Source organism: Chlorocebus sabaeus, chromosome 24 (assembly GCF_047675955.1).
Source record: "Chlorocebus sabaeus isolate Y175 chromosome 24, mChlSab1.0.hap1, whole genome shotgun sequence".
NCBI lineage: Eukaryota > Metazoa > Chordata > Mammalia > Primates > Cercopithecidae > Chlorocebus > Chlorocebus sabaeus.
Window position 1 is genome coordinate 40,832,503 of NC_132927.1, and position 27,775 is coordinate 40,860,277.

At 41.8% G+C, this 27,775-nt stretch overlaps 1 protein-coding gene across 5 annotated transcripts; it reads right to left on the reverse strand.

The window, feature by feature from the left end:
* Nucleotides 1–910: 910 nt before the first annotated feature.
* On the reverse strand, nt 911–27,622 carry ZBTB25 (zinc finger and BTB domain containing 25). 5 transcript variants are annotated; one of them, XM_007986957.3, is made up of 3 exons: nt 27,348–27,622; nt 12,971–13,150; nt 911–7,478 (listed from the first exon to the last, which is right to left on the reverse strand). In XM_007986957.3, exons 2-3 carry the CDS (start codon nt 13,141–13,143, stop codon nt 6,344–6,346), a joined length of 1,308 nt encoding a protein of 435 aa, XP_007985148.3. In that variant the 5' UTR covers nt 13,144–13,150; nt 27,348–27,622; the 3' UTR covers nt 911–6,343. The 5 variants fall into 5 exon arrangements, with proteins under 5 accessions (XP_007985148.3, XP_007985150.1, XP_007985149.1 ...); XM_007986959.3 differs by lacking the exon at nt 27,348–27,622 and adding an exon at nt 27,244–27,340; XM_007986958.3 differs by lacking the exon at nt 27,348–27,622 and adding an exon at nt 27,197–27,324.
* Between the last annotated feature and the right edge of the window lie 153 nt (nt 27,623–27,775).

A 27,775-nucleotide genomic window follows, 5' to 3' on the forward strand; every position in this document is an offset into this window, starting at 1 on the left:
AATAAATGAAATTCATTGTTTCCATTTTTCCATTCCAACTAGAGGATACACATTTTTTTTTTTTGAGGTGGAGTCTTGCTCTGTCGCCAGGTGGAGTGCAGTGGCACGATCTTGGCTCACTGCAACCTCTGCCTCCCAGGTTCAAGCAATTCTCCTGCCTCAGCCTCCCTAGTAGCTGGGACTACCTGCACGCGCCACCACCCCCAGCTAATTTTTTGTATTTTACTAGAGATGGGGTTTCACCGTGTTGTCCAGGATGGTGTCAATCTCCTGACCTTGTGATCTGCCCGCCTGGGCCTCCCAAAGTGCTGGGATTATAGGTGTGAGCCACCGCACCCGTTTTTTTTTTTTTTTTTTTTTTTTTTTTGAGACAGTCTCACTCTGTCGCCCAGGCTGGAGTGCAATGGCACGATCTTGGCTCACTGCAACCTCCACTTCGCGGGTTCAAATAATTCTCCTGTCCCAGCCTCCCAAGTAGCTGGGACTACAGACGCGCACCACCAAGCCCAGCTTATTTTTGTATTTTTAGTAGAGACAGGGTTTTGCCATGTTGGCCAGGCTGGTCTTGAACTCCTGACCTCCGGTGATCCACCTGCCTCAGCCTCCCAAAGTGCTGGGATTACAGGCGTGAGCCACCGCCCGTGGCCAAAATTTTTGGCAGAGATGAGGTCTCACTATATTACCCGGGCTGTTCTCGAACTCCTGGGCCTTGGCCTTCCAAAGTGCTGGGATTACAGGCATGAGCCACCATGCCCGGTTGATACACAACTTTCTAAAAGAATGTTTCTAAAGCAAATTCACAGTATATTAGGTGGATGAGTTTAGCCACACAATGTATTGTTGATTTTGGTCTCCTGTATTTGCTATGTTACATGTACTTTGAAGATTTTTTCAGTGGGTCTTTTCTATTGAACAAGTTTTTATAATCTAAGTTTATTTTAAAGTTTATATTTGATCCATTCTGACTAAATGACTTTATTTAGCACAAAATAGAGGAGCTGATGCCAGTTAATACCAATTGCACCAGAGCAATACTTACTAATTAATCAAGTGCAGTACAAATACATACTGAAGCACAATGAATTCTTCCAGGTCTTCAAGACAAAAATCACAGTTTGTAATTCCTTGTATTTAACACATCCAGGTTTGGGATTGTGTAATCTCACCAGTTTTCAAAATGTCTAACCATACAAACACAGAAGTACAGCAGAGAATAATCATTTACAGACTTCACTCTTAAGAAATTAAAAATTAATAATTTAAGTGCCACAGATCTATATGTAGTTCAAAACATATAGAGACACAAATTACATTATGAAAATTCTTCGCATGGCCCATTTTTACATCAATTACTACAAAAAATGGACATTTATCAAGTATCTGATTCACATCAATAATGTGCCTGCACAAACGTTAATGAAATTACACATTTTTCACATTATCTTTTTCCATGATTAATATGTATATCCTTCAGTTTTCAGTGAAGACTTTTCTAATAATACTATGTTACCTTCAACCCATTTCCTGTCCTCATCTACTATTTAGATCACCTACATCAAAGAAATAAAAATGGGCTGGGCCTGGTGGCTCACACCTGCAATCCCAGCACTTTGGGAGGCTGAGGTGGGCGGATCACAAGGTCAGGAGTTCAAAACTAGCCTGGCCAACATGGTGAAACCCCGTCTCCACTAAAACTACAAAAATTAGCTGGGTGTGGTGGCGTGCTCCTATAGTCCCAGCTACTCGGGACGCTGAGGCAGAAGAATCGCTTAAACTTGGGAGGTGGAGGTTGCAGAGAACCAAGATCATGCCACTGCACTCCAGCCTGGGCAACAGAGCGAGACTCCATCTCAAAAAAAAATAAAATAAATAAACATATTTCTTTATTGTTTTTGTTCCTTTTCCTTTGTGTAAACAATATATTTGGGAGAACTTTCAATAAAGCTGAAATTGACAAAGTTTTATTCCCAATAATGCCAAAGAACTAATATCCTCCTTACTGAAGGCTAAAAAGAAACAGTGATGATTAAATTACAGTAGAACAGGAATTCTAGCAACAGTATTGTTTCTAGAGTTATTTGTAAAAAATAACAATAAGAGTTCTGTCAATTAGTTATTGAATATTAGATAGTACATTACTGCTTTTAAGAACGTTCTAGAATTTATAGGCTGAAATACTAAAGTTAATACGTCTAAAGAATAAATGTCGTTTATATGGTTGGTTTTAATCAATAATACCGAGAGAACTTAACACATTTAATATAAATCCTCACAACACCCCTGTGAGGTAGGTATTGCTTACACTCACTTTACAGATGAGAAATCAGGAAAAGCAAGAATTAACAATCTCAAGAGTTATAAATAAAAAAAATTCTTATTTTCTTATAAGGCAGACTGTGCTGAGTTCTGATGATATGCTAATAAGAACAAATACTAAAACAGTCTCTTATTTTTCTCCAGAAAACAACTGTGTAATATTTCGAAAGAAGGAAAAATTTTAAGCTGACTCATGGGGAAAATGTTTAGTATCTGCCTGATACACAGATGAAAGTGCATACGATATTTCCAGTTTCAAGCTTGGTAATCGTTATGCAAACTGCACCATATTATTAGGATACTGGCTAACCGTATAGCTCCATTTTGTGGAGATGTAGTCAAAAATAAAGGTTTTAGCTGGAAGAACTTTTTTTTTTTTTTTTTTTTGAGATGGAGTCTCGGCTCTGTCACCCAGGCTGGAGTGCAGTGGTGCGATCTCAGCTCACTGCAACCTCCGCCTCCTGGGTTCAAGCTATTCCCCTGCCTCAGCCTCCCGAGTAGCTGGGATTACAGGTGCCCACCACCACGTCCGGCTAATTTTTTGTATTTACTAGGGTTTCACTGTGTTAGCCAGGATGGTCTTGATCTCCTGACCTCATGATCCACCCGCCTCGGCCTCCCAAAGTGCTGGGATTATAGGCGTGAGCCACCACGCCTGGCCTAGGTGGAAGAACTTCTAAAATACAAAGCAAATTTTCTCAGTGAGCAATCACATCTTTAAAAAATAATACTCAGGGCACAGTGTTAGGCATATGACAGTTACTTTAAAAGATGCCTGCAGAGCCGGGTGACGGTGGCTCATGCCTGTAATCTGAGGCCAAGGTGGGCGGATCATGAGGTCAGGAGCTCAAGACCATCCTGGCCAACATGGCGAAACCCTGTCTCTACTAAAAATATAAAAATTAGCTGGGCATGGTAGCATGTGCTCAGGATGCTGAGGCAAAAGAATTGCTTGGATCCAGGAGGCGGAGGTTGCAGTGAGCCAAGATAGCACCACTGCACTCCAACCTGGCGATATAGCGAGACTCCATCTCAAAAAAAAAAAAAAAAAAAAAAAAAAACCCTGCAGCATAAATGAAAACAACAACAACAACAAAAACTGGGGGTCAGTCCCACACCACTATTTACTGCATCTCTGGAATTCAGCTTTTGGGACTTTTTTTCTATAAAATGAAGTTGATATTTTCCCACTTCTTAAACAGAATGAATGTTATAAGGAACAAGGAAAGAGCATTTGCTTTGAATTCCTAATATTAAAAGGAACTATAAGAATAGAAATAGTTAACCACTATTTTCTTAACTCTCAACAAACAGATATATTTCTGCTTTAAATCAGTGTTGTCTATCACGGCCAATCAGCTGCTAAAAAACTCTTACCATTTCTCCATACTCTGCCCTGACGTGCTTGCTGTCTTCTCCCATCATCCATATACAACTCTACCTCCACCCTTTAGCTATATACAAGGATTTCCTGCGTCAAAGAATAATGAGTGGGCTGGGCATGGTGGCTCACACCCGTAATCCCAGCACTTTGGGTAGGCCGAGGCTGGTGGATCACCTGAGGTCAGGAGTTCCAGACCAGCCTGATCAAGATGGTGAAACCCCCGTCTCTGCTAAAAATACAAAATTAGCTGGGTGTGGTGGTGCATGTCTGTAATCCCAGCTACTTGGGAGGCTAAGACAGGAGAATCGCTTGAACCCAGGTGGCAGAGGTTGCAGTGAGACAAGATTGCACCATTGCACTCCAGCCTGGGCAACAAGGGCGAAACTCCTTAAAAAATAATAATAATAATAAATAATAATGATGAGTGGGCAAATAGGGAAGAATACAGAGGAGAAAAATTATCTTAATAAGAACAATAGAATTTGAATTGAAGAAGGCTAGGAAATATATCCCAACTAGCCTAAAATACAAAAAATAAATGTTAATACTTGTGTTCTTCCAATGAGATGAAATCTTTGAGGGCAGTACAAATTTGAATAGTTACCTAAGTGAATTGGTAGAAAAAAGTTTAAGATTAGATGAAGTTCTGAGTTCTGACCCCAAAGAGCAATACATTTGTTTTAATTACTCCCAATACAATTGATCTTATAAATAGTTAGATTTGCTCTCAACACACATTAGTCTTGACCATAGGAGCCTTTACTCACTTGTCTAAGGCAGAAACTCAACTGCCTGACACAATATCCAGTAGTTTTTTCTTCATTCAATCCTCAAGAAAAACTTAACACTTTGTAATTTACCTAAACTGTTTATCTAGAGAAAACCTTCGTGTCCTTAGAATTAGCTGGATTACTCTTTGAGCTCCCTCCTGATTGAACGCTGATGCTGTTGAATGTGTCAGGAAATATCCTCGGAAGTGGAGGGAGCTCAAGAGTTTTGTAAGTGGTTAAATTCTAAGGCTCACAAACCAAATTTTTTAGATGTATTCAAATGCCTGTGAAGCTTAGAATTTAACAAGAGGGCAAAAAAATATGTCTGTTTTATTATCCTTGACTATTCGGTGTTTGAAATTTAAACATTTCAGAAACAATTTAGATCTATCCTTTGTGGTGAAGCTTAACCAGCTATTTCCCAGGTATATAGAGCCAGGGAATCTGTAATTTATTCCATCAACTTTAACACTCCGGGGGTTTTAGCTTTGTAAGTGTCACCATTATAAAAGAGAGTTAAGTTGACTTATAGAGGGAAAGCTAACATCATGGATTTTAAATGCAGTTACAGAACACTGAATGTATCCACTTTGCTGGCTTTATGGATCAGGAAAAAAGTAAAAACTGTGCCACTGAAAAACTACTTTTTCAAGTGGTTTTTAGAAAATTAATATCAACCCAGGAAGCCCCAAAAGTCCTCTGACGTTGAGGGTAGAAAGATGATTTATATTTTATCATCTTCCTCTTTCAACTCATGTAAACCTCTGGTCATAAAAATCTCAAATTGCTTTTTAAACTGTCTAAGAAAACACTATACAACAAGGTAACAACCCTGGGGTTTTTAGTCAATGTAGTTCTAGCTCAGTCTCTGTCTCTGCATGCTTATTTATCTATGTGTGTATATCTTACTGTTTCTTGAAGATTTTTTAATTTCTCTCTGACTCTTCTCCCTTTCTTTTAACTGTTTCTTATTTAAAATGAGGTATACCATGCCTGTAATCCCAGCACTTTGGGAGGCCGAGGCGGGCGGATCACGAGGTCAAGAGATCAAGACCATCCTGGCTAACACGGTGAAACCCCATCTCTATTAAAAAAATACAAAAAAGTTAGCTGGGCATGGTGGTGGGCGCCTGTAGTCCCAGCTACTCAGGAGGCTGAGGCAGAATGGCGTGCACCCAGAGGTGGAGCTTGCAGTGAGCCGAGATCACGCCACTTACTCCAGCCTGGGCGACAGAGGGAGACTCTGTCTCAAAAATAAAAAATGAGGTATACTCAATGTTAAAAAGTAAAGAGAAGCCATGTAGGTAAGATGTTGTAGAGCTAGTTGTTAAAAAATAAAACTACTAATGATTTGGTATATCTTAAAATAAATTTTTATACATTATAACATATGTATAACATATAGTTATGCATTAAAATAAGTATTAATTTCCTATATGGAAGAAAATATTTAAAAATAATCCTTGTAGGAGTGAATTCATGTGAAATGTAGGCAGAAGTGATAGTTTAGAATATGCTTTAAAACATTTCATTTACTTTATATTCAATTTGATTTTACTGATTCTGTAACTGGAAAAACTTAGAAATTCTATAAATAACTATTTAAAGTTTCCATATTTCTACATTGGTTTCTGATTTCTAAATTGTAATTTCATTTGTGAAAAGTTCACAGTAGTAACTGAATGTTACATTTTAATAGCCACATATTAATATGTCTTATGAGAAGATCTAATATATACAACCTTAAAACCATGGATAAGCTGTGAAGAAAAAAAGTCAACGAAACTTGAGGAGGAAAATAATTTATGAATAAAAAAATGCCATGCGAATTTTCTTTTTCAGAATTGGTATAAAATTTCTGAAAGAGAAGCTGCTACTCAACTAGGATAGCATCCACATTTTCTTGTGTAAGCTCTGACTCTAAGGCACAAGGCAAGTCTAAGTGTTCTTGTGACAAGCGAGAACTTTTCAGCGAGACATCAGACCAGTTGTCACAGTATGGCTGAAATCTCTGGGCCAATGCATTACCAAACCTTTGGCATCGGTTATATCTGTAAGATTTACCTTTGTGTGTATACATGTGTTCCAACAATTGGCTCTTTCGAGGGAATTTATGACCACAGATGGTACAGCTCATTTTTCTTTTCCTTGAAAAAGAAAAATTACAGTTTAATTCTACTGGCTCTGCGTCTTTGGAGATCAAAGATACTTGACTGATCTGCAAAGGCTCTGTGGTATCCCGGTTGGTGTGGTCTGGCTGCTGTTCATTCTCCTTAACAATGAAGGAGCTGAGCCTGTGGCATTCAAGGGCCTCGCTGTTTTCATTAAGGGGATGCACTTCACCAAGGTCATTGCTTTCCAGAATGGAAGCAGGGACACCAAATGGCAGGGATCCAGACACATGTGTATGGAGATGTTGCCTTAGGTTACCACGGGAATCAAAACGTTCCCCACAGTAATGGCATAAGTGTATTTTGATACTGTTTTCAGTAGAATTGGGGCCTGTCATCTCTGATGAGGGTGAGGGGTGGCTCTGGGAGATCACAGATTCTGGGTCACATCTCTCCTGCTTGATGGAAACTGGGGGCTTCTGGTGCTCCTCTAGTGCCTGGGTGACAGGATGGGCCCTCTGCTGGTCTGCAGTGCCATCATCCAGACCAATAGCAAGAGACAGCTGTAACTGGGGGTGGTCACCCTGGACAGCAGCTCTGTTTCCACTGTTACTAGAAGCAGCTTCTTTGACCTCCAGTCCTTGTTTCACAACTGTTTTTTGGGTTGTTGAGATCTGAATGCCATATAAATTTGAGGACTGCACAGTCTCCGGTGAGAACACTTGATTCATTTCAGTTGCAATGTGAGAAAGGTAGTCGGCGTGAAGAAATCGAATCCCTTCCTCCAAACGACTATGATCCACAATCTGCTTTGGCCCTTTCCCCGTGTACATAATATGCAACAAATAGCTGAATATGTCAGGTTGGATGTCAGTTGGCTGTATTTTTATGCATTCACTGTTAAAAACAAAAACAGACCCACAAGAAATGAAACACAACCTAGTTGGCCTTTCAGCTAACAGTATAGTCTGAGACTAAAGCAATTTCTTCCTAAGAAGTTCAAACGTAGCAATCTGCCTTATAAAATATGGCAACACAGGCTTAAAGTTTCATTTTATACCAACTTTATGGCCTACCAAAAAGTCTTCCTGTATTCAATCTACTGCCTAAAGTTAGGAAACACAGACACATTCTGATTAGTTCAACGTTAATCGAATGACTCCTAAGTGATATGCACTATACTAGATGCCAGGGGTAGAAAATTGATGAATAAAATAGGTACCCTGCTCTTAAGGAATTTAACAGTCTGTCGAGTAAACAATCAAAAGAACTAAAAACAGGGACTCAAAACAGATACTTGTATGCCAATGTTCACTGCAACATTACTACAGTAGCCAAAAGGTAGAAAGAAGCTGAGTGTCCACCAAAAGATGAGTGGATAAACACAAGATGGCTTACACATACAATGGAATATTATTCAACCATAAAAGAAGGAAGTTCTGATACCTGCTACAACGTGGAGAACCCCGAAAATATCATGCTAAGTAAAATAAGACAGACACAAAAGGACGAGTATTGTATAAAATATCTAGAATAGGCAAAGTCATAGAGATAGAAAGTAAATTAGCGGTTTCCAGGGGTTGAGAGGGTGAGATGGGGCATTATTGCTTAACGGGTACGAAGTTTCTGTTTGGGGTGATAAAAAAGTTTTGGAAATAGACAGTAATAATGGTTGTACAACATTGTGAATGTGATTATCACCACTGCATTGTATAATTAAAAATGGTTAAAATGGCAAATTTTACATGTTTATAGCCACAACAAAAATATCTTAAAACTGTTGAAAGAATCTATTGAAATTGGCCAGGTGCGGTGGCTCACACCTGTAATTCCAGCACTTTGGAAGGCCAAGGCAGGTGAATCATCTGAGTTCAAGACAAGCCTGACCAACATGGGGAAACCCCGTCTCTACTAAAACTACAAAAAACTAGCCGGGTGTGGTGGCATACGCCTGTGGTCCTAGCTACTAGGGAGGCTGAAGCAGGAAAATTGCTTGAACCTGGGAGGCAGAGGTTGCAGTGAGCTGAGATCACACCACCGCACTTCAGCCTGGGCAACAGAATGAGACTCTGTCTCAAAAAGAAAAAAAAAAAGAATCTATTGAAATTGATAATATTTAAAATCTAAATGCTAATCTTATTTTGGCTTCCCAAATATATTCATATATGTGTTCTTTAAACCACAAATGAGAGGCCAGGCATGGTGGTTTATGCCTGTAATCCCAGCACTTTGGGAAGCTGAGGCAGGTGGATCACTTGAGCTCAGGAGTTCAAGATCAACCTGGGCAACACAGCAAAATCCTGTCTCTACAAAAACACAAAACAAACAAAAAATTAGCCAGTCGTGGTGGCATGCACCTATAGTCCAAGCTACTCGGGAGGCTGACATGGAAGGAACACTTGAGTCCAGGAAGCAGAGGTTGCAGTGAGCTAGGATTGTGCCACTGCACTCCAGCCTGGGCAACAGAGCCAGACCCTGTCTCAAATAATTAAAAATAAAAATAAATAAATAAATCACAATGAATACAGGTATAGTTTTGAAAAGCTTAAAAATAATCCCAAATTTCAATTTTTACGTATGAATCTAGAATTCAAGTAATAGATGGAAATAAGTATGTAAGAAATCAGACATATCCCTGCAAAATTAGAATAGAAACAACCTGAAGGAAATGTTGCTATCAAGGAACAATGAAATCAGTGAATGGACTTACCTTCCCTGAAGCAGAAGTTTATGTTAGTGCATCAGATTGCTCTGGGTGGCAGTATGCCGGCAATCCATTGCTTTAGTCTTGATACCTTAGGACTTCCCTCTTCCTCTACTGGGTTCCACTCTTAGCTCTAACCCACCCACTAACATGGTTTGTGGCAGGGCTTTTAAAATTATCAGTTCAGGGTTCTAATAACATGATTTTTAGTTGCTCAATACAGAGATACCACATAGCAGGCCTACCTTTGTATCACCTGGGTTCAGTTTAGCAAGCACATAACAGGTGCACTGAGAGCTGAACCAACTCACAGCTCTCAAGAGACTGCTCTGAAGGTGGCATTTCCAATATAATGAGAGTAATCTACACTGACACTTAGGTCAGATAAGAAACTCCTTCATTTGCCAGAAAAAGTTGCCCATTACTTGTCCCCACTCCAATCTCCTCTCCACTTTGTGCCATATGTTTCGACCATTCCAATCTATTCTGTAGTCTGAATGTGCTGGCCTGGTTCATATATCTGTATGTTTTCATGCCATTTTTTCCCTCTGCCTATGATGCACATTCTTGAGTCCTTCTACAACATCTGAAAAACTCCTTCTGATTCTTCAAGATCCAGGATCTCTGTAAAGCCCATTCCAACCTCAAAATAGGGCCACTGAAACCTTACTCTATCTTGTATACACTTCTATGACAGACTTAAGGCATTATTATTAATAGTAACAGTAGCTAACAGTGCAAAACTTTATTCTAAGCATTTCAATACTATTAATCCATTTAATCTTCTCAGTACCCACGGGGTGAGTATACTATTCAAACATTTTATAGATAAGGAAATGGAGGCACAGAAGGGTCAATTACAGCACAACTATTTGCTTTATACACATTACTTATCAGACTATGAATTGCTCAAAGACAGAGATTATAACTTACCTGTTACTGGGTGATATGGTTTGACCCATATCACCCAACTCTCATTTTCAATCGTAATTCCCATAATTCCCACGTGTGGTGGGAGGGACCCGATAGGAGGTAATTCCCACGTGTGGTGGGAGGGACCCGATAGGAGGTAACTGAATCATGGGGGTGGTTCCTCCACGCTATTCTCATGATAGTAAGTTCTCATGAGATCTGATGGTTTTATAAGGGGCTTCCCCCTTCACCTGGCTCTCATTCTTCCTCTTCCTGACACCATGTGAAGAAGGAAGTGTTTGCTTCCTCTCCTGCCATGATTGTAAGTTTTCTGAGGCCTATCAAGCCCTGAGGAATTGTGAGTCAATTAAATCACTTTCCTTTTTAAACTACCTAGTCTCGGGCCAGGTGCAATGGCTCATGCCTGTAATCCCAGCACTTTGGGAGGCTGAAGCAGATGGATCACCTGAGGTCAGTAGTTCAAGACCAGCCTGGCAATGTGATAAAACCCTGTCTCTACAAAAAATACAAAAATTAGTTGGGTGTGGTGGTACACACCTGTAATCCCAGCTATTTGGAGGCTCACGAGAATCACCTGAACCTAGGAGTCGGAGCTTGTAGTGAGCCGAAATCACACCATTACACTCCAGCCTGGGGGACAGAGTGAGACTCTGTATCAAAAAAAAAAAGAAAAAAAAAAACCCCAGTTTCAGGTACATCCTTACAGCAGCGTGAGAACAGATTAATACACTGACATATAGCACAGAGCCTGACATATTGAATACTTATTCAATAAATATTTGAATGAATTAACAATTAAGGCCGGGCGTGGTGACTCACATCTATAATCCCAGCACTTTGGGAGGCCGAGGCGGGTGGATCACCTGAGGTCGGGAGTTCTAGACCAGCCTGACCAACATGGAGAAACCCCGTCTCTACTAACATCACAAAATTATCAGGGCGTGGTGGCGCATGCCTATAATCCCAGTTAACTCAGGAGGCTGAGGCAGGAGAATCACTTGAACCCAGGAGGCGGAGGTTACAGTGAGCCAAGATTGCACCATTGCACTCCAGCCTGGGCAACAAGAGCGAAACTCTGTCTTCAAAAAAAAACAAAAACAAAAACAATTACAATGTATAATTGAGGCCGAACTCCTATTTCAAGTAAGGTTATTTAAAAAAACATAGAGTGTTCCGTCACTTTCAATCTAGGATGGAATAAAACTACTCTACCAAAAGGTTAGAATCTGAATACTACTTTCCTTCCCCCCTCCCTACATACCTAATATGTTGGAGTAACCCAAATTTGAAAAAGCAAAGTAATTTTGAAAAAATATTTCAAACAAGTGACCCTTAAACTGTAATACAGATCATATGGCAGGTAGAATTATGATACTGAAACTTTGCTATGAAAGTGTTATATGAGCCCGGGTGTGGTGGCTCACGCCTGTAATCCCAGCAATTTGGAAGGCCAATGCGGGTAGATCACCTGATATCAAGAGTTCGAGTTCAGCCCGGCCAACATAGTGAAACCCCATCTTTACTAAAAAATACAAAAATTAGCCAGGCGTGGCGGCACACACCTATAGTCCCAGCTACTTGGAAGGCTGAGGCAAGAGAACTGCTTGAACCTGGGTGGTGGAGGTTGCAGTGTGCCGAGATCGCACCACTGCACTCCAGCCTGGGCGAAAGAGTTAGACTCCATCTCAAAAAAAAAATAATAATAAAAAAACAAAAGTGTTACATGAAATAAAAATTAACAGCTTAGTGACTAAAAGCATAGAATAGCTTCAGACAAATCTGTATCAAACTTATTGGCTATATAATCCTGCATGGGCAAGTTACTTAACTCAGTCTCAGTTTTCCTTTCCCTAAAATAGGGAGAGCAGTAGAATTTACATTACAGGGCAAATACTTAGTGCTTGGGTATGGGATAAGCCTTCAGTAAATTTTAGCTATTCTTTTTTTTTTTTTTGAGACAGAGTCTTGCTCTGTCACCCAGGCTGGAATGCAGTGGCATGATCTCGGCTCACTGCAACCTCCACCTCCCAGGTACAAGCAATTCTCCTGCCTTAGCCTCCCGAGTAGCTGGGACTACAGCTGTCCACCATGCCTGGCTAATTTTTGTATTTTTAGTAGAGACGGGGTTTCACCATATTGGCCAGGCTGGTCTCGAACTCCTGACCTTGTGATCTGCCTACCTTGGCCTCCCAAAGTGCTGGGATTACAGATGTGAGCCACGGCGACCAGCCAATTTTAGCTATTCTTAGTTTCATTCTTATTTTCCACTATGGAGCCTACCCACTGAGTTCAATTACTAATGTATAAAAAATTATTATAATTTAGCCAGGCATGGTGGCTCACGCCTGCAATCCCAACACTTTGGGAGGCTGAGGCAGGCAAATCACCTGAGGTCAGGAGTTCGAGATCAGCCTGACCAACATGGTGAAACCCTACCTCTATTAAAAATACAAAAATTAGCCAGGCGTGGTGGCACGCGCCCTTAATCCCAGGTACTCAGGAGGCTGAGGCAGGAAAATCGCTTGAACCTGGGCAGTGGAAGTTGCAGTGAGCTGACATTGCGCCATTGCACTTCAGCCTGGGTGACAGAGCAAGACTCTATCTCCAAAAAAAAAAAAAAAGAAAAAAAGAAAAAATTATAACCTTACTTCTTAGGGTGACTCCGTAACAAAGAATTTCCAAAATGATATTATAATAAGGCTTATATAAATCACAATATTAAAAATTCTTATTTACAAAAATACATCCTTACCTTGTTTGGTGAATAAATATCATCTTGAAATAGTTAGAAAAAGCAGCAAGCACCGCTCTGTGGGCTTTGAAGTAAACATCTCCAATTGCAACTGTGCAATCACACAGAAAACCAAATTCTCGCTGCATGTTCAGTTGTTGGAGAAGAACAAGGCTATGGCTGGCAGTGTCCATTGTGGTTCTGAAAAAATGACAAGATAAATATATATAGGTGTGTATTTATATACGCATTACTTCTTATTAACACAAAATTGTCTACAGTTCACACAAACCTACAGAGTAACAAGGAGACCTAAATTTAAATGAAATTATTCAAGTTTTCCATCCTATTACTTTCACTGCAAACACGGCTAACACTAAATTCCTCCATTATGACAACTGATATAAACTCTGCTGCACCATAAAATATGACCCTTTTTCCTCTAATAAGAAGATAGCTTGGTATGAGTGACACACGAAGACAGACCTGTCCTTTTCCATCTATGTGAACACAATGTTTCTAATCTTGTTTCCTCATTAGAAAAATGAAAATGAGATACTGATTCCTGCCTCAGAGTTAAATGAGATAACTTATGTGAAAATCATGTTGTAATGGAAACTGCTACTTGACGTTAGCTATAAATGTTAATAACATTAACAGGGTATCCTGGCTGAGCTAGAGATGTCACTCCTCCTCAGGAATCCTCTGGTACTCAGGGGATATTGGCCTCCCACCTCTCATCAAATGTTTGGGGGACTTATCAGTCACAGTAGCTCAGGAACCCTTAAAATAGATGTCAAGCCACATCCCCAATTTACTTGTGGCCCAAGAGCCTCATGAGAAAGAACTTAAGCCGGCGCAGTGGCTCATGTAATCCCAGCACCTTGGGAAGATGAGGCAGGAGGGTCGCTTGAGCCCAGGTATTCGAGACCAGCCTGAGCAATATAGTGAAACCTCATCTCCACAAAAAATAAAACAATTAGCTGGGTATGGTGGCATGCACCTGTACTCCTAGCTACTTGGGGGGCTGAGGCAGGAGGATCACTTAAGCCTGGGAGGTCAAGGCTGCAGGGAGCTGTGATCACACCACTGCACTCCAGCCTGGGCAACAGTGAGACTGTCTCAAACAAAACAAAACAAAACAAAAAACCAAAAAAAAAAAACCAAAAAAGAAAGAACTTAAACCCTGATCTCATCTGGATTCAGATGCACATTAGAATGTAGGTTCCCAAAGGAAGTAGAAGGCAAGGTGGAACAACTGTCGGGGGAGCCTATATGAGGAAGAATATGCAGAATTCTGGCCGAGAAGCCAAGTATAAGCAGCAAAGACATTCAGAAGTGCCCTGGTTTCAGGCAGGTGCGAGACTACATCATCTTCTCTGCCCTACTGTGGAGAGAGCCCTGGTAACTGTAGTATAAAGGGCATCACTGGGTGGCCAGGAGAACATCCTTTAAAGAGCAGACACTGAAAAAGAGAATGAGGTTTCCACACCAGCCAGTCAGACCAAGGTCTAAGGAGGTCAGTGATGGAATGCGGGGTTAGCCGTCTGGAGACTGGCAGTGGCTTGGGCAGCAGACAGCTAAGTGATCAGTAATATAATAAATATAGCTAACATTTTATAGTGCTTCCTATGTGTCAAAAATTAGCCAGGCATGGTGATGCATGCCTTAGTCCCAGCTACTTGGGTGGCTGAGTCAGGAGGACAGCTTGAGCCAGGAAGATCGAGGCTACAGCGAGCCATGATCATGCCACTGCACTTCAGCCTGGGTGGCAGAGTGAGACCCTGCCTCAAAAAAAAAAAAAAAAAAAAAAAAAAAAAGCCAGGTACGGTGGCTCACGCCTGTAATCCCAGCACTTTGGGAGGCCGAGGCGGGCGGATCACGAGGTCAGGAGATCGAGATCATCCTGGCTAATACAGTGAAACCCTATCTCTACTAAAAATGCAAAAAATTAGCTGGGCATGGTGGCGGGTGCCTGTAGTCCCGGCTACTTGGGAGGCTGAGGCAGGAGAATGGCATGAACCCGGGAGGCAGAGCTTGCAGTGAGCCAAGATCGCGCCACAGTACTCTAGCCTGGATGATAGAGCGAGACTCCGTCTCAAAAAAAAAAAAAGGTAGAATCTATTAAAACTATATATTTAATGTACTGATGTGGAATAATCCCCAAATTTTATTATTATTATTATTAGAGACGAAGTTTTGATCTTGTTGACCAGGCTGGAGTGCAATGGCTCCATCTCAGCTCACTGCAACCTCTGCCTCCCAAGTTTAAGTGAGTCTCCTGCCTAGCCTCCCAAGTAGCTGGCATTACAGGTGCCCACCACCATGTCCAGCTAATTTTTGTATTTTTAGTAGAGATGCGATCTCACCATGTTGGCCACGCTGGTCTCGAACTCCTGACCTCAGGTGATCTGCCCGCCTCGGCCTCTTAAAGTGCTAGCATTACAGGCATGAGCCACCGTGCCGAGCCTAACAAAATAAAAATCTATATTGACAATTTCAGCATGTGAAAAACGTGTCTTAGAATCAATGAAATGATTATTTTTTGAATAATCAATTTTTTGAAAAAACTGAAGTATCTTAAATTAGCCTGATAAATTGTCTCAAAAAACAAAAACAAAAACAAAAAAACACCAAACCCTCAGATCATAAACATTTTCACCAGTTCTTCCCATTATGTAGTATAATGAACTACTGAACCACAGGGAAATGAGACATAGCACACTAATAAGCCACCCATACGGGAATCTTATGGTTAATGGTCTATGGGTAATAGTTAAATTCTTCACTTATTCAACAGATTTTTTGAAGAGCAATTTAATAAAGAAAAAATATGTAGAAGCGTGCATTGTACAAGGCATGGAGACAGAAAAAAATGACAGATGTTACACTCAAGATTACAGGCTCACAGGAAAGATAAAACATCAAACCATAATTATAATATGAAATAAATGCATTTAGTAGCATAGAGTAGTTAGAGAACATGTTATCAGAGGGAGACAAACACAGGCAACTCGATGGGAAAGAAGGCCAGGCAGAAAAAAAATAAAATGAATAAAATTACTGGGAAGAATATGAATATTTAGATAACAGAAGGATTCAGTCTGGCATAGAAAAAAAAAAAACAAAGTAACAGAAATAATGAGATGTGGTCAGCTCACAAAGGATACTGAATATAAGACTAAAAAGTAGTATCGTGTTTGAAATCAACTATGTAAGACGTTTGAGTAAGAACAGCATGATCAGTTACCTTACTCTGTGGGAGGGAGAATAGAGCGTGGTAGTTAAAGCTTGAACTAAAATCAGACAGCTTAAAATTTTAGCTCTGCCATTTACTAGCTGCATGGTCTTGGCAAGATACTTAACTCTCTGGGCCTCCATTTCACTTATAAAATATGGATAATGACTTATCCATATTTTAGATAATGGATAATCTAATTGGATAATGACTTATCTAACTTAAAGGTTATTTGAATTTAATGATATAATGCACTTAGAAATAGTGGGCCCATAGTAAGTGCTTAATAAATACTAGGCATCATCATCATCACCATCATTAGGCATGAGACAAGACTGCTCTAATAGCAACATATAAAAAATATTAGTAAGGGAAAAGGCATGGAGAAAGAAAAGACTGGCTAGAAGCCTACTATGATATCAAAGTAATCGTGGTGGGAATGGAGGAAGGAATACAAGAGATACATTAGACACAAAACTGACATGACTTGGCAACAGATTGGATGTGGTCACCACAGAGATCAAATCAAAGGTGAGTCTCAGAATTCCAGCTTGGGTAAATAGAAGAATTCATCCATTCCTTCAGATCACATTTTCAGAGTAACTGCCATGTGCTAGGTGTTGATATAAAGGCAGAGTCCCAGAACATTAGAGTAGTACAGAAACTGGCATGATAAGAGGCTCCCACCTCAAAAAAAAAAAAAAAAAAAAAAAAAAAAGGCCGGGCGCGATGGCTCACACCTGTAATCCCAGCACTTTGGGAGGCCAAGGCGGGCAGATCACCTGAGGTCAGGAGTTCGAGACCACCCATGGTCAACATGGTGAAACCCCGTCTCTACTAAAAATACAAAAAATTAGCCAGACGTGATGGCGGGTGCCTGTAATCCCAGCTACTCGGGAGGCTGAGGCAGGAGAACCGCTTGAGCCCGAGAAGCAGAGGTTGCAGTGAGGCAAGATCATGCCATTGCACTCCAGCCTGGGCAACAAGAGCGAGTTCCGCCTCAAAAAAAAAAAAAAAAAAAAAGAAGAAGAAGAATAGAGGTTTCACCTCAGACACCCTGAGCTCCAAATGTCTACCGGATATCTAAGTAGAAATGTTTAGTGATCAGCAGAGACAAGAAGCAGGACTGGGCTCTAGAGAGAGCAGAGCCAGAGAGGGAGAAGAGGCCTCTAAAATGACAAGGCTGACGTAACCAAGTATGAAAAGAATAAAGTAGACTAAAAAGTAGAATGAAATAAGAGGGAAAAAAGCTAAGAATGAATCTTTGGAAAACAGAAAAGACACAATAAGACAGAGAAGGAGAAATAAGAAAACATCGTCATTGAGGAAAAGCAATGACCTTGCAGAAAGGAGGTGGCAATGGTGCAAAATAACTGAAGAGAAACATGGGGGTGAGGCCCATTACAAACATGTCGAGTGTAATGACCAAAAGATACCTGGTGACCTCTGACAATAGCACAGGAAAGCAGCAAGGGCCAAATATTTGACTGCAGGGGATATTAGAAATCAGAGGCTAGGCCAAGCGCAGTGGCCCACGCCTGTAATCCCGGCACTTTAGGACAAGGTGAGTGGACCACTTGAGGCCAGGAGTTTGAGGCCAGGAGTTTGAGACCAGCCTGGACAACATGGTGAGACCCCGCCTCTACTCAAAATACAAAAATTAGCCAGGTGTGGTGTCACATGCCTGTAATCCCAGCTACTTGGGAGGTTGAGGCCGAAGAATCACTTGAACCCAGGAGGCAGAGGTTGCAGTGAGCTGAGATCCATTGCACTCCAGCCTAGGCAACACAGCGAGATTCTGTCTCAAAAAAATAAAAATAAAAATAAAGAAACCAGAGGGCATAAAGCCTAGACACAGACGTGACAGGACAAGACATTAAGGGAGCTTCAGATCAGAAGAAGACCCAAATGCACCTCTTCCCTTTACATATGAAAGAAACCTGGAGTAATAAACTCTGAAACTTACATAGAGCACTGAAGTTTACATAGAACTTTCATATACAATAATTTATTTATCTACTTCAGATTAGATAATTTCTATTAATCTATCCTCAAATTAAATGATTTATCTCTCCTATCTGCTCTGTGAAATCTATTCAAGATTTTTGTTTCAAATACTGTATTTTCAGATGTAAAATTTTCATTTCGTTCCTTTTTAAAGTTTCTAGTTCTCTGCTGAGATTTCCTATTTGTTCACATATACAACATTATTTTGCTTTACATCCTTGAGCATAGTTATAATAGCTGCTTTAAATCTTCTCTGCTAAATCCAACCTTTGGCTCATTGTGGGGTCAGTCTCCACTGATTAGGGTGATGGTTTCTGGATTATAGCCTAGATATTGTGATTAATACAAATGACTCGAGATTCTGTAATATTCTTCCAAAGAGTGTTTATGTTTTTGTTTTTGTAGACAATTACCTCAGCTAGACTTAAACTCCAAGTTCTGCCTCCCCTGTGGTGGACAGCAGCTAAAATCTCTGCTCCTCTAGCCTTAAGTGTGCTGTTTGGAGGCTGCTCCACACATGTACAGTTCAGGGGTTTGCAAGAAATTCAAGCAGAGTTTATAAACAGTGTTTGGGGTTCTGCCACTCCAACATTCTTTCTAGGATTTTCTCCTGCACTTTCCAGCTGCGTGATCACTGTGAGCTCTGTCCTCATTTCTTCTAGGGAGATTACAGGTTGTTATTACAGTTGTAGCCACCTCTTCATATCACCAGCTGGGACCTATGCCAGTCTAAAAGCCATAAAAACGGAAGCTTATTCACTGCTGTTCTCCTCTTCCAATTGCAGACCTCAATCTAGTTTCTGTAATTCTCAAATGTCATCTAGTAATTTTTAAAACTTTCATCAGCTGGGCGCAGTGGCTCACGCCTGTAATCCCAGCACTTTGGGAGGCAGAGGTGGGCAGATCACCTGAGGTCGGGAGTTCGAGACCAGCCTGATCAACATGGAGAAACCCCGTCTCTACTAAAAATACAAAATTAGCCGGGTGTGGTGGCACATGCCTGTAACACCAACTACTCCAGAGGCTGAGGCAGCTGAGTTGCTTGAACCCGGGAGGTGGAGGCTGCGGTAAGCTGAGATCGTGCCACTGCACTCCAGCCTGGGCAACAAGAGCGAAACTCCATCTCAAAAGGGAAAAAAAAAATTTATCAAGTTTATATTTATCTGCAGGAAATTGTCCTGATAGGAACTATTCAACCATTGCCCCCTCCTCCAACATTTTGTTTTTTTTTTTAAATGAAAGCAATTTATTAGAAAATAAATAAACGAATGGCTACTCCATAGGCAGAGCAGCCCTACTCAACCATTACTGTTTATCAGCAGTTCTAAAAACCTGTGGTCTCATGATCCACTTATACTTTTTTAAAAAAGTATTACAGGCTGGGTGCGGAGGCTCACACCTGTAATCCCAGCACTTTGGGAGGCCAAGGTGGGCGGATCACAAGGTCAGGAGTTCAAGACCGGCTTGGCAACATGGTGAAACTCCATCTCTACTAAAAATAAAAATTAAAAAAAAAAAAGCTGGGCATGGTGGCGTGTGCCTGTAATCCCAGCTACTTGGGAGGCTGAGGCAGGAAAACTGCTTAAACCGGGACCTGGGAGGAGGATGATGCAGTAAGCCGAGATCACACCACTGCATTCCAGCCTGGGCTACAGAGCGAGACTCTGACTCGAATAAAAAGTATTACAGATTATGAAGAGCTGCTGTTTATATAGATTATATTTATCAATATTTACTATATTCAAAATTAAAAGACTTTAAAATATTTATTTAAAATAGCAATAAACCCATTACATACTAACATATTTTTTCCTTAAAAAACTTTCAAAAACAAGTGACAGGAGTAGTATTAATTTACATTTTGCAATCCTCTTTAATACCTGGCTTTAACAGATGCAGCTGGACTCTCTGGACTCTCTTATCTGATTCTGCGTTCAATCTGTTGTCATATGTTGTTTTGGTTAGAGTATATTGAGAATCTGTTCTTACATAAGGGAGATCCTTATTGACCCATGAAACCTTCAGTGGCTCCTTGGACCACACTTTGAGAACCACTGCCCTACACTATCTTTTTTTCTCTTTTTTCTTTTAAATCTTGTGAGGTAGTAGAGCAGGTACTATCAGTTCTATTTTATGGCTGGGAACCACAGGCTCAGAGAAGGCAGGAAACATACCTGAAGTCAAACAACTAGCAATTAAATGGCGCTGGTAATACCTCAAGACTGACTTTAAACCCAGGGCCCTTTCTTTAAAACCCCATCTAGAACTTTCAACATTTATACTGTTGGCAGATTTTGCAAATATGTTGAATCAAATAAAGGAGTAAACTTTTCAAGTGTATAAAATGAAACAAAATCTATTTTAAAAAAAACACCAAGTACACATGAGATGCGTTCAAACTTGTTTTGCATAATAGACCTTTGATGTTGTAATATATCAGATTACTTCAAATCAATAGCCCCATTCCAGTGCAAAGTTATTAGAACATTTTCTAATACAACCTCCTTTGCAAACTATTAGCTAGACTTTTTGTATAGCCTTTGCTCATCATTCTTTGACTGTCTATTTTATTTTCTCTAGTATGTGAAAAAGCTAAAGTTTCCCATGAATACAGAAAGAGCTTAGAAGTTACATTTGAGACTTTCTGATGAGAATTTTAAGATGTGAGAGAAATTATGGAAAAATAATATATCATTTTATTATACTTATAAATACCAGAATCAAAATGTAAGAGTGCTACATTTTTAGTTTTATCTATTATCAAAGTGATACATTATCATAATATGTTTAGCATTGATATTTAAGAGATTACAAAAACCTTCTTTACCTTCTAGATTGTAGTAACTCTGGATTACTTCAAATTAAGATGGAACAACTTTATACTAGTATCTATGTTTGTTTAAAGCTGGCTTGATATTCAATATATATCTTTGATTCTTATGTATTTAGAAAAATCTACTGTACTAGACTGGACTCTCAGATCTATGGTAGCCAGACTGATATCCTGGACTACACAGCTCTTCATTCTCTCAGGCTGTAAGAATCTTTAATAAAAAAGGAACAAAAAGAGCAAGATGACTGTTTCTGTAGGAAAACAGTCTTAGATATTTTCTCTGTCAATGCTTACCACTGAGACTTTATGATGAATTATCATTCAGACAAGGAGACAGGAAAGTTGGCAGAGGAATATGTACAGCTTTTTTGAGCTACTTACCCACGGCTATAAATACAAGGGCAAAAGCAAAATATTTCAAGTGCCATATGATAAAAGACTTTATATAGCGACTAACTTTTTTAATGGAACTTTCACATGACTTTAGAGGTGTGACATTTTATTACTTAGAGAATGAAAAATGTTTGTAGAAATCATTTTATCCTGAAACAGAGGTTCTTATTGCTGACTATACTGTAAAACCTTCTATGAAGAGCTGCATTGATGTCTGAGTCCCAACCCAGGCTTAGCCCAAACAGAATTGAATTCCTAGGGGTGAGGCACAGATTTTTTTTTCTTTTTTAAGACAGAGTGTCGCGCTGTCACCCAGGCTGGAGTGCAGTGGCGTGACCTCAGCTCAATGTAACTTCCGCCTCCTGGATTCAAGAGCTTCTCTCTGCCTCAGCCTCTGGAGTAGCTGGGGCTACAGGCGCCCACCACCACATCTGGCTAATTTTTGTATTTTTGTGGAGAGGGGGTTTTGCCATGTTGGCCAGGCTGGTCTCGAACTCCTGACCTCAGGTGATCCACCTGCCTTGGTCTCCCAAAGTGCTGGGATTACAGGCGTGGGCCACTGTTCTCGGCCAGATTCTTTTTTTAAAAAACTTCCCAGGGGATTCTAATGTGACACCTCAGTTAAGAACCACTGCCGGCCGGGCGCGGTGGCTCACGCTTGTAATCCCAGCACTTTGGGAGGCCGAGGTGGGCGGATCACGAGGTCAGGAGATCGAGACCACAGTGAAACCCTGTCTCTACTAAAAATACAAAAAATTAGCCGGGCGTGGTGGTGGGCGCCTGTAGTCCCAGCTACTCAGGAGGCTGAGGCAAGAGAATGGCGTGAACCCGGGAGGCGGAGCTTGCAGTGAGCCGAGGTCCAGATCACGCCACTGCACTCCAGCCTGGGCTACAGAGCAAGACTCTGTCTCAAAAAAAAAAAAAAAAAAAAAAAAAAAAAGAACCACTGCCTCAGAGGAACAGGGGACCAAGGAAACCCAAGAAATTATCTCACACTCTACAATTACAGTGATATTTAAGAGACTATAAAAAAAAAAACCTTCTTTACTTTCTAGATTGTAGTAACTCTGGATTAGTTCCAACTAAGTAAGATAGAACAACTTTATACTAGTCTCTATAAATAAACAATTCCTTAAGAGCATTCAAAGTGTGGAAATTATGTTGACTACATTAAATGAACAAATATCAACAACTGTAATTCTAATTGTAACCTTAAAATATTGGCCAGATTGGCCGGGCGCGGTGGCTCATGTCTGTAATCCCAGCACTTTGGGAGGCCGAGGCGGGCAGATAACGAGGTCAGGACCATCCTGGCTAACGCAGTGAAATCCCAATTCTACTAAAAATATTTTAAAAAGTAGCCGGGCATGGTGGCAGGCACCTGTAGTCCCAGCTACTTGGGAGGCAGGAGAATGGCATGAACCCAGGAGGCGGAGCTTGCAGTGAGCCGAGATCACACCACTGCACTCCAGCCTGGGCGACACAGTGAGACTCTGCCTCAAAAAAAAAAAACACCAAAAAAAACTGGCCAGATTAAGAAACAAAAGTGCTCCATGGCCGGGCACAGTGGGTCACTCCCAGCACTTTGGGAGGCTGAGGCAGGTAGATTATCTGAGGTTGGGAGTTCGAGACCAGCCTGACCAACATGAAGAAACCCCGTCTCTACTAAAAATACAAAATTAGCCAGGCGTGGTGGCACATGCCTGTAATCCCACTGCTCGGGAGGCTGAGGCGGGAGAATCGCTTGAACCCAGGAGGCGGAGGTTGCGGTGAGCCGAGATCACACCACTGCACTCCACTCTGGGCAACAAAAGTGAAACTCCGTCTCAAAAAAAAAAAGAAAAAAAAGAAACAAAAGTGCTCCTAAACTGGCAACCAGGCATGGGTGGGGAGGCAGAGGAACACACTATTTTCAGCCTTCTTTTCAAATAGTACTTAGGAAAAAGAAATATTTACTCTCTTACTCCATTACACCTAGATTGGATTTCATAACATCTAAAAGTGATATAGAAATTCCAAATCTGAAAATACTGTTTGAAGTAAAAATCTGCTATAATTCCAGACATCAGCTTATTAAGATATACTGAGAATGTTAGCAAAGAGGGTATGAAGTGGAGGTGGTAGATGATACAGGAAGAGTAGTTATGCTCTAGAAACCTTTAATGGAACTGGGAAACATTACTTTGGGGCCTCCTGCCTGTTGGCAGACATAGGCAACCTCCAAGCACTTCTAACTCCCATCTAACCAACATGACATTGTAGGATGCCTGATAAAGCCAAGCACACAAGAAAACTAACAACAGTGAGCACAAATTGTTAACAGACCTTTAAAAAAAATCAGAACCCGGAGAAAGAAAGGAAAAGATTCTTCTTAGTCCATTAAAGACAGACCAAATTTCTAAAAGAAAAAATAAGGTACTCGAAGGACAGGAGAAAGCTGGAAAATTACAATGCTAGTACAGACCTAGAATACAGTACAGACAAGAGTAACTAAAACTTCTGGATACAGGTAAACCAATATTTCTTTCGCAATGGAACTGTACTCCCACGAACCCATTACTCAAGTGGGCTAATAAAACCCTTTGCTTAAAGTGCCTGGAGATTTCAGGAAAAACAAAACATCCATGCATGACTGATTTGTAACCAGAGAAGAAATGAATTAGAAAAATATCAAAAATAACTGAAAACTCTTAAGTACTTTTTCTCCCAATAAAGCACACACACACACACAAAAAAAGAGAAAAAATTCCTGTTAGCAAAGGGAAAGTAGAAGTGTAAATAAATGCCTGTAATCCCAGCACTTTAGGAGGCCGAGGAGGGCGTATCACCTGAGGTCAGAGTTCAAGACCAACCTGACCAATATGGTGAAACCCTGTCTCTACTAAACATACAACAATTAGTTGGGCATGGCGGCAGACACCTGTAATCCCAGCTACTTGGGAGGTTGAGGCAGAAGAGCTGCCAATAAGGGGGAAAAACTCAAATGTCCATAGATAATCAAACGGATAAAGAAAATATGGGCCAGGCACAGTGGCTCACACCTGTAATCCCAGCACTTTGGAAGGCCAAGGTGGGCGGATCACTTGAGGTCAGGAGTTCAAGACTAGCCTGGCCAACATGGCCAAACCCTGTCTCTACTAAAAATACAAAAATTAGCCAGGTGTGGTGGCAGGCGCCTGTAATCCCAGCCACTTGGGAAGCTGAGGCCAGAGAATCGCTTGAACGCAGGAGGCGGAGGCAGCAGTGAGCTGAAATTACGCTGCTGCACTCCAGCCTGGGTGACAGAGGTAGACTCTGTCTAAAATAAATAAATAAATAAACCAGAAGTATAAATAAATTTAATAAATAATCCTGAAACTGGTGTTTGCTTCAAACACTTTCTTCTTCCTCCTCTATCCCTTAGCAGGTTCAAATAGCAGTATCTTTCCTTTCTTAAGGAGAATACTACTATTCTGGTTATTTTCAAAACCTATTATTATAATAAATACTATATGCAAGGCCTTGTGCTAAGTGCTGTATATACATTATCTCTTAAAATCCTCACTGTGATGACTAATGTATTATTTTCATTTCCATTTTACAAATGAGGAAAAATCCTATGCTTAGGACACACAATCAACAAATGGTATAAAGCGGAGATAAAAAGCCAGATCTGTCTCCATAGCCTGTGCTAATAAACTGGAGCAGTATTTTCTTAGCTTTCTCTCCTTAAAAGACTGAAGTTCACATGCTATTTGGAATAAATATGCAGAAAAGGGGCACAGGAAGTGGTGTAGAAAGAAGCACTTTATAACTTATCAAGATAAGAGCACCTGCACTGCTTGTTTAAAACAAGGAAAAACCCTGCAATAACATAAAACCCCCAACTCTTTTCTGGCCCTGTTATTGCTAAAACGGACAAGTTGGTCAGGCACCACCTACGGACCATAGTAAATAAATCACTTTGGTTCAGTGGTGGGGAGGGCATTATGCAACACTTCCCAGCACAGCCCTGGCCAGGATATTTTACAGCCAAGGCACTTGGGCCCCTCCTCCCCAGCTAGACAGCCTGGCTCCTTCACATTCCCCTCAGGAGATAGGGTGGAAGCTCACAGCTCCATTTTGCAAGGCATAGAGGGCAGCTGAAAGTCCTGCTTGGCCTCTCTGGGCAACCACAGGCGCCAATAAATCAGCCACAGGCGATTCTCTCATTCCCTTCCTGGCTGAAGCAGGAGCAAGACATAATGCAAAAGAGCACTGATTGGACTTGAGAGATAAGCGATCTAGGCTTAAATTCTACTGCAAATGACTATATCACCACAGCCCAGGTAATGGCCTGTTTCCTCAGGCTTGTAACATGAAGACAGAACCATCTCCTTTTTGGTAAAGACACAAAGTTCATCTATGAAAGCAGCTAGTATGATACTTCGCCCACTGCAAGTATTCAGAAAACAGCGGCCAACTTGAGCAGAATCCATCTCTAATACATGCAAATAAGACATTCAAGGTAGGACTGGACAAAAAAGGTGTAGCAGGTTATGTGGGTTCCTCTCTGCTTTCTTCCTGACCATACCTTGATATTTCATTGATTGCCAGCTCTCAGAACTAATCTATTCCATGTCCTATCCCATCAGTGTTCTGTTCCCTGTTAAGGAGCTGATGTCCGATAACGGATTCACGATTTGCCCTTAACTAAAATATATGAAGATTGTTAAAGAAGACTTTGATGCCTTAACATAAGGAAGCAACCAATGCTGCAAATAATGGTTATTCTTGAAGAGAACAGCAATGAAATTTTCAGGGGTGGCTGAGGGGTGAAGGCTTTTAGTTCCAAAAATACACCATAGGTGGCCTACCTCACCTAGAAATACTATCAAACCCACACAGTGGCCATGCCTGATTTCTCCATAATCTGAATCAAGCCAAGTATAATGACCTCCGCCGGATACATTCTCTACAGGTGAGTGGGGTAAACTGGCACTGCGGTCCTGGCATGGTGGAGAGTGCAATCACCAAGGTGTCTGGAGCCTTGGAGTCTTAGCTATCAAGAGGTGTAGCTAGCTCCAGTTACATCACGCTCTTTAGGCCTGGTGTCTTCTCTGTGATGATCAACAGATTTTCTGTAAGGCACCGCTCAGTTCTAAAATTTGAGATTCCAAAGTGTACTCTACACACTTGATAGAATCTTGTGAGAGGATCAACAGCTCTGCCAGACGAACTTGAGTTTCAAGAGAAAGAATGCCAAATTTAATCCCTTGGGGAGACCCAGGCGCTGACTGTTGAAACATGCTAGGTGCTGTCAGGTTCCAGGTACTACGCTGTGCTACGCGCTGCCTCCGCAACTGATAACACCTGATTACTCCAAATAATGAGTGCCAGAGAAGGCGGTGATGGGTCAAGCTTCAAAAAGAAAAACTGGATTTGCTTAGAACAAGATAAACATTTGAAGATAGAAAATAAATAAATTATGAGGGCGGGGGGAGAGTCTTCTTGCCCTAGAAACTAGGTAATCACAAGCTGGGAGTGGAAACACTAGCCGCAGCGTCCTCGCAGCATCTGGAAAGTCGCCCGCTCCTAGGAGCGGTGGGCGCCAACCAGGGGAGGCCGCAGGCCTATTGGGGTTTCCTGCTAGGGGTCGCACCCGGACCCGCAGCACGGACGGCTCCGCACCTTCGCGGCACCCCGTGTGCCACCCTGAATCAGGCCCCGGCGGCCGCTCCTAGGAGCAGCAAAGGGTGGTTCTGGGTATTGTTGGCCCAGCGCTCACTCGCGGATGTATTTTCCTCCTGTGCCCTACCTGACATCTCAATGGGACCAAAAACACCCCTCTCCCCAGCTACTTGCATCTGTCCCGCGACCGGTGCAGCTGCAGGCCGCCGCCCTGGGCGGCTCGCGGCGGGAGGGACTGAGACCGGGGCAGCCCACAAGGGCTGGGCCGCGTCGCTTACCCAGATGCCGCCGCGGCGGCAAGCCGACTCCTCCGTGCAGGAGGGGCGGGCTCCCAAGCCGCGCACAGCAAGCGGTGGAGCCGGCTCACGCACCCCTCGGCTGGCTCTCGCGCGGCTTCCCGCGCCGGCAGCCCGCGACGGCCCCACGTGACCGCGTGTCTGGTAGCAGGGGAACGAGAGGCGCCAAGGCCAGGGTGTGCGTGCGTGCGTGCGTGCGTACGTGCGCGCCCTCCCGCCCGCAGCCGGGCGGGGGTCGGCCCGCGCTCTGAGTGGTGCCGCTACAGTTCGCAGTCGTGACTCTGTAGGCGGAAGCACAGGGACGAGCCTGAGCGTCACAGGCTCCCCACAAACAACCGCGTGACCCGGGGACTTTCCCCAGGGTGTGCAAAAGCACAGGCACCCCTTCAGTTCTGGGGTGAAGGTGGGGG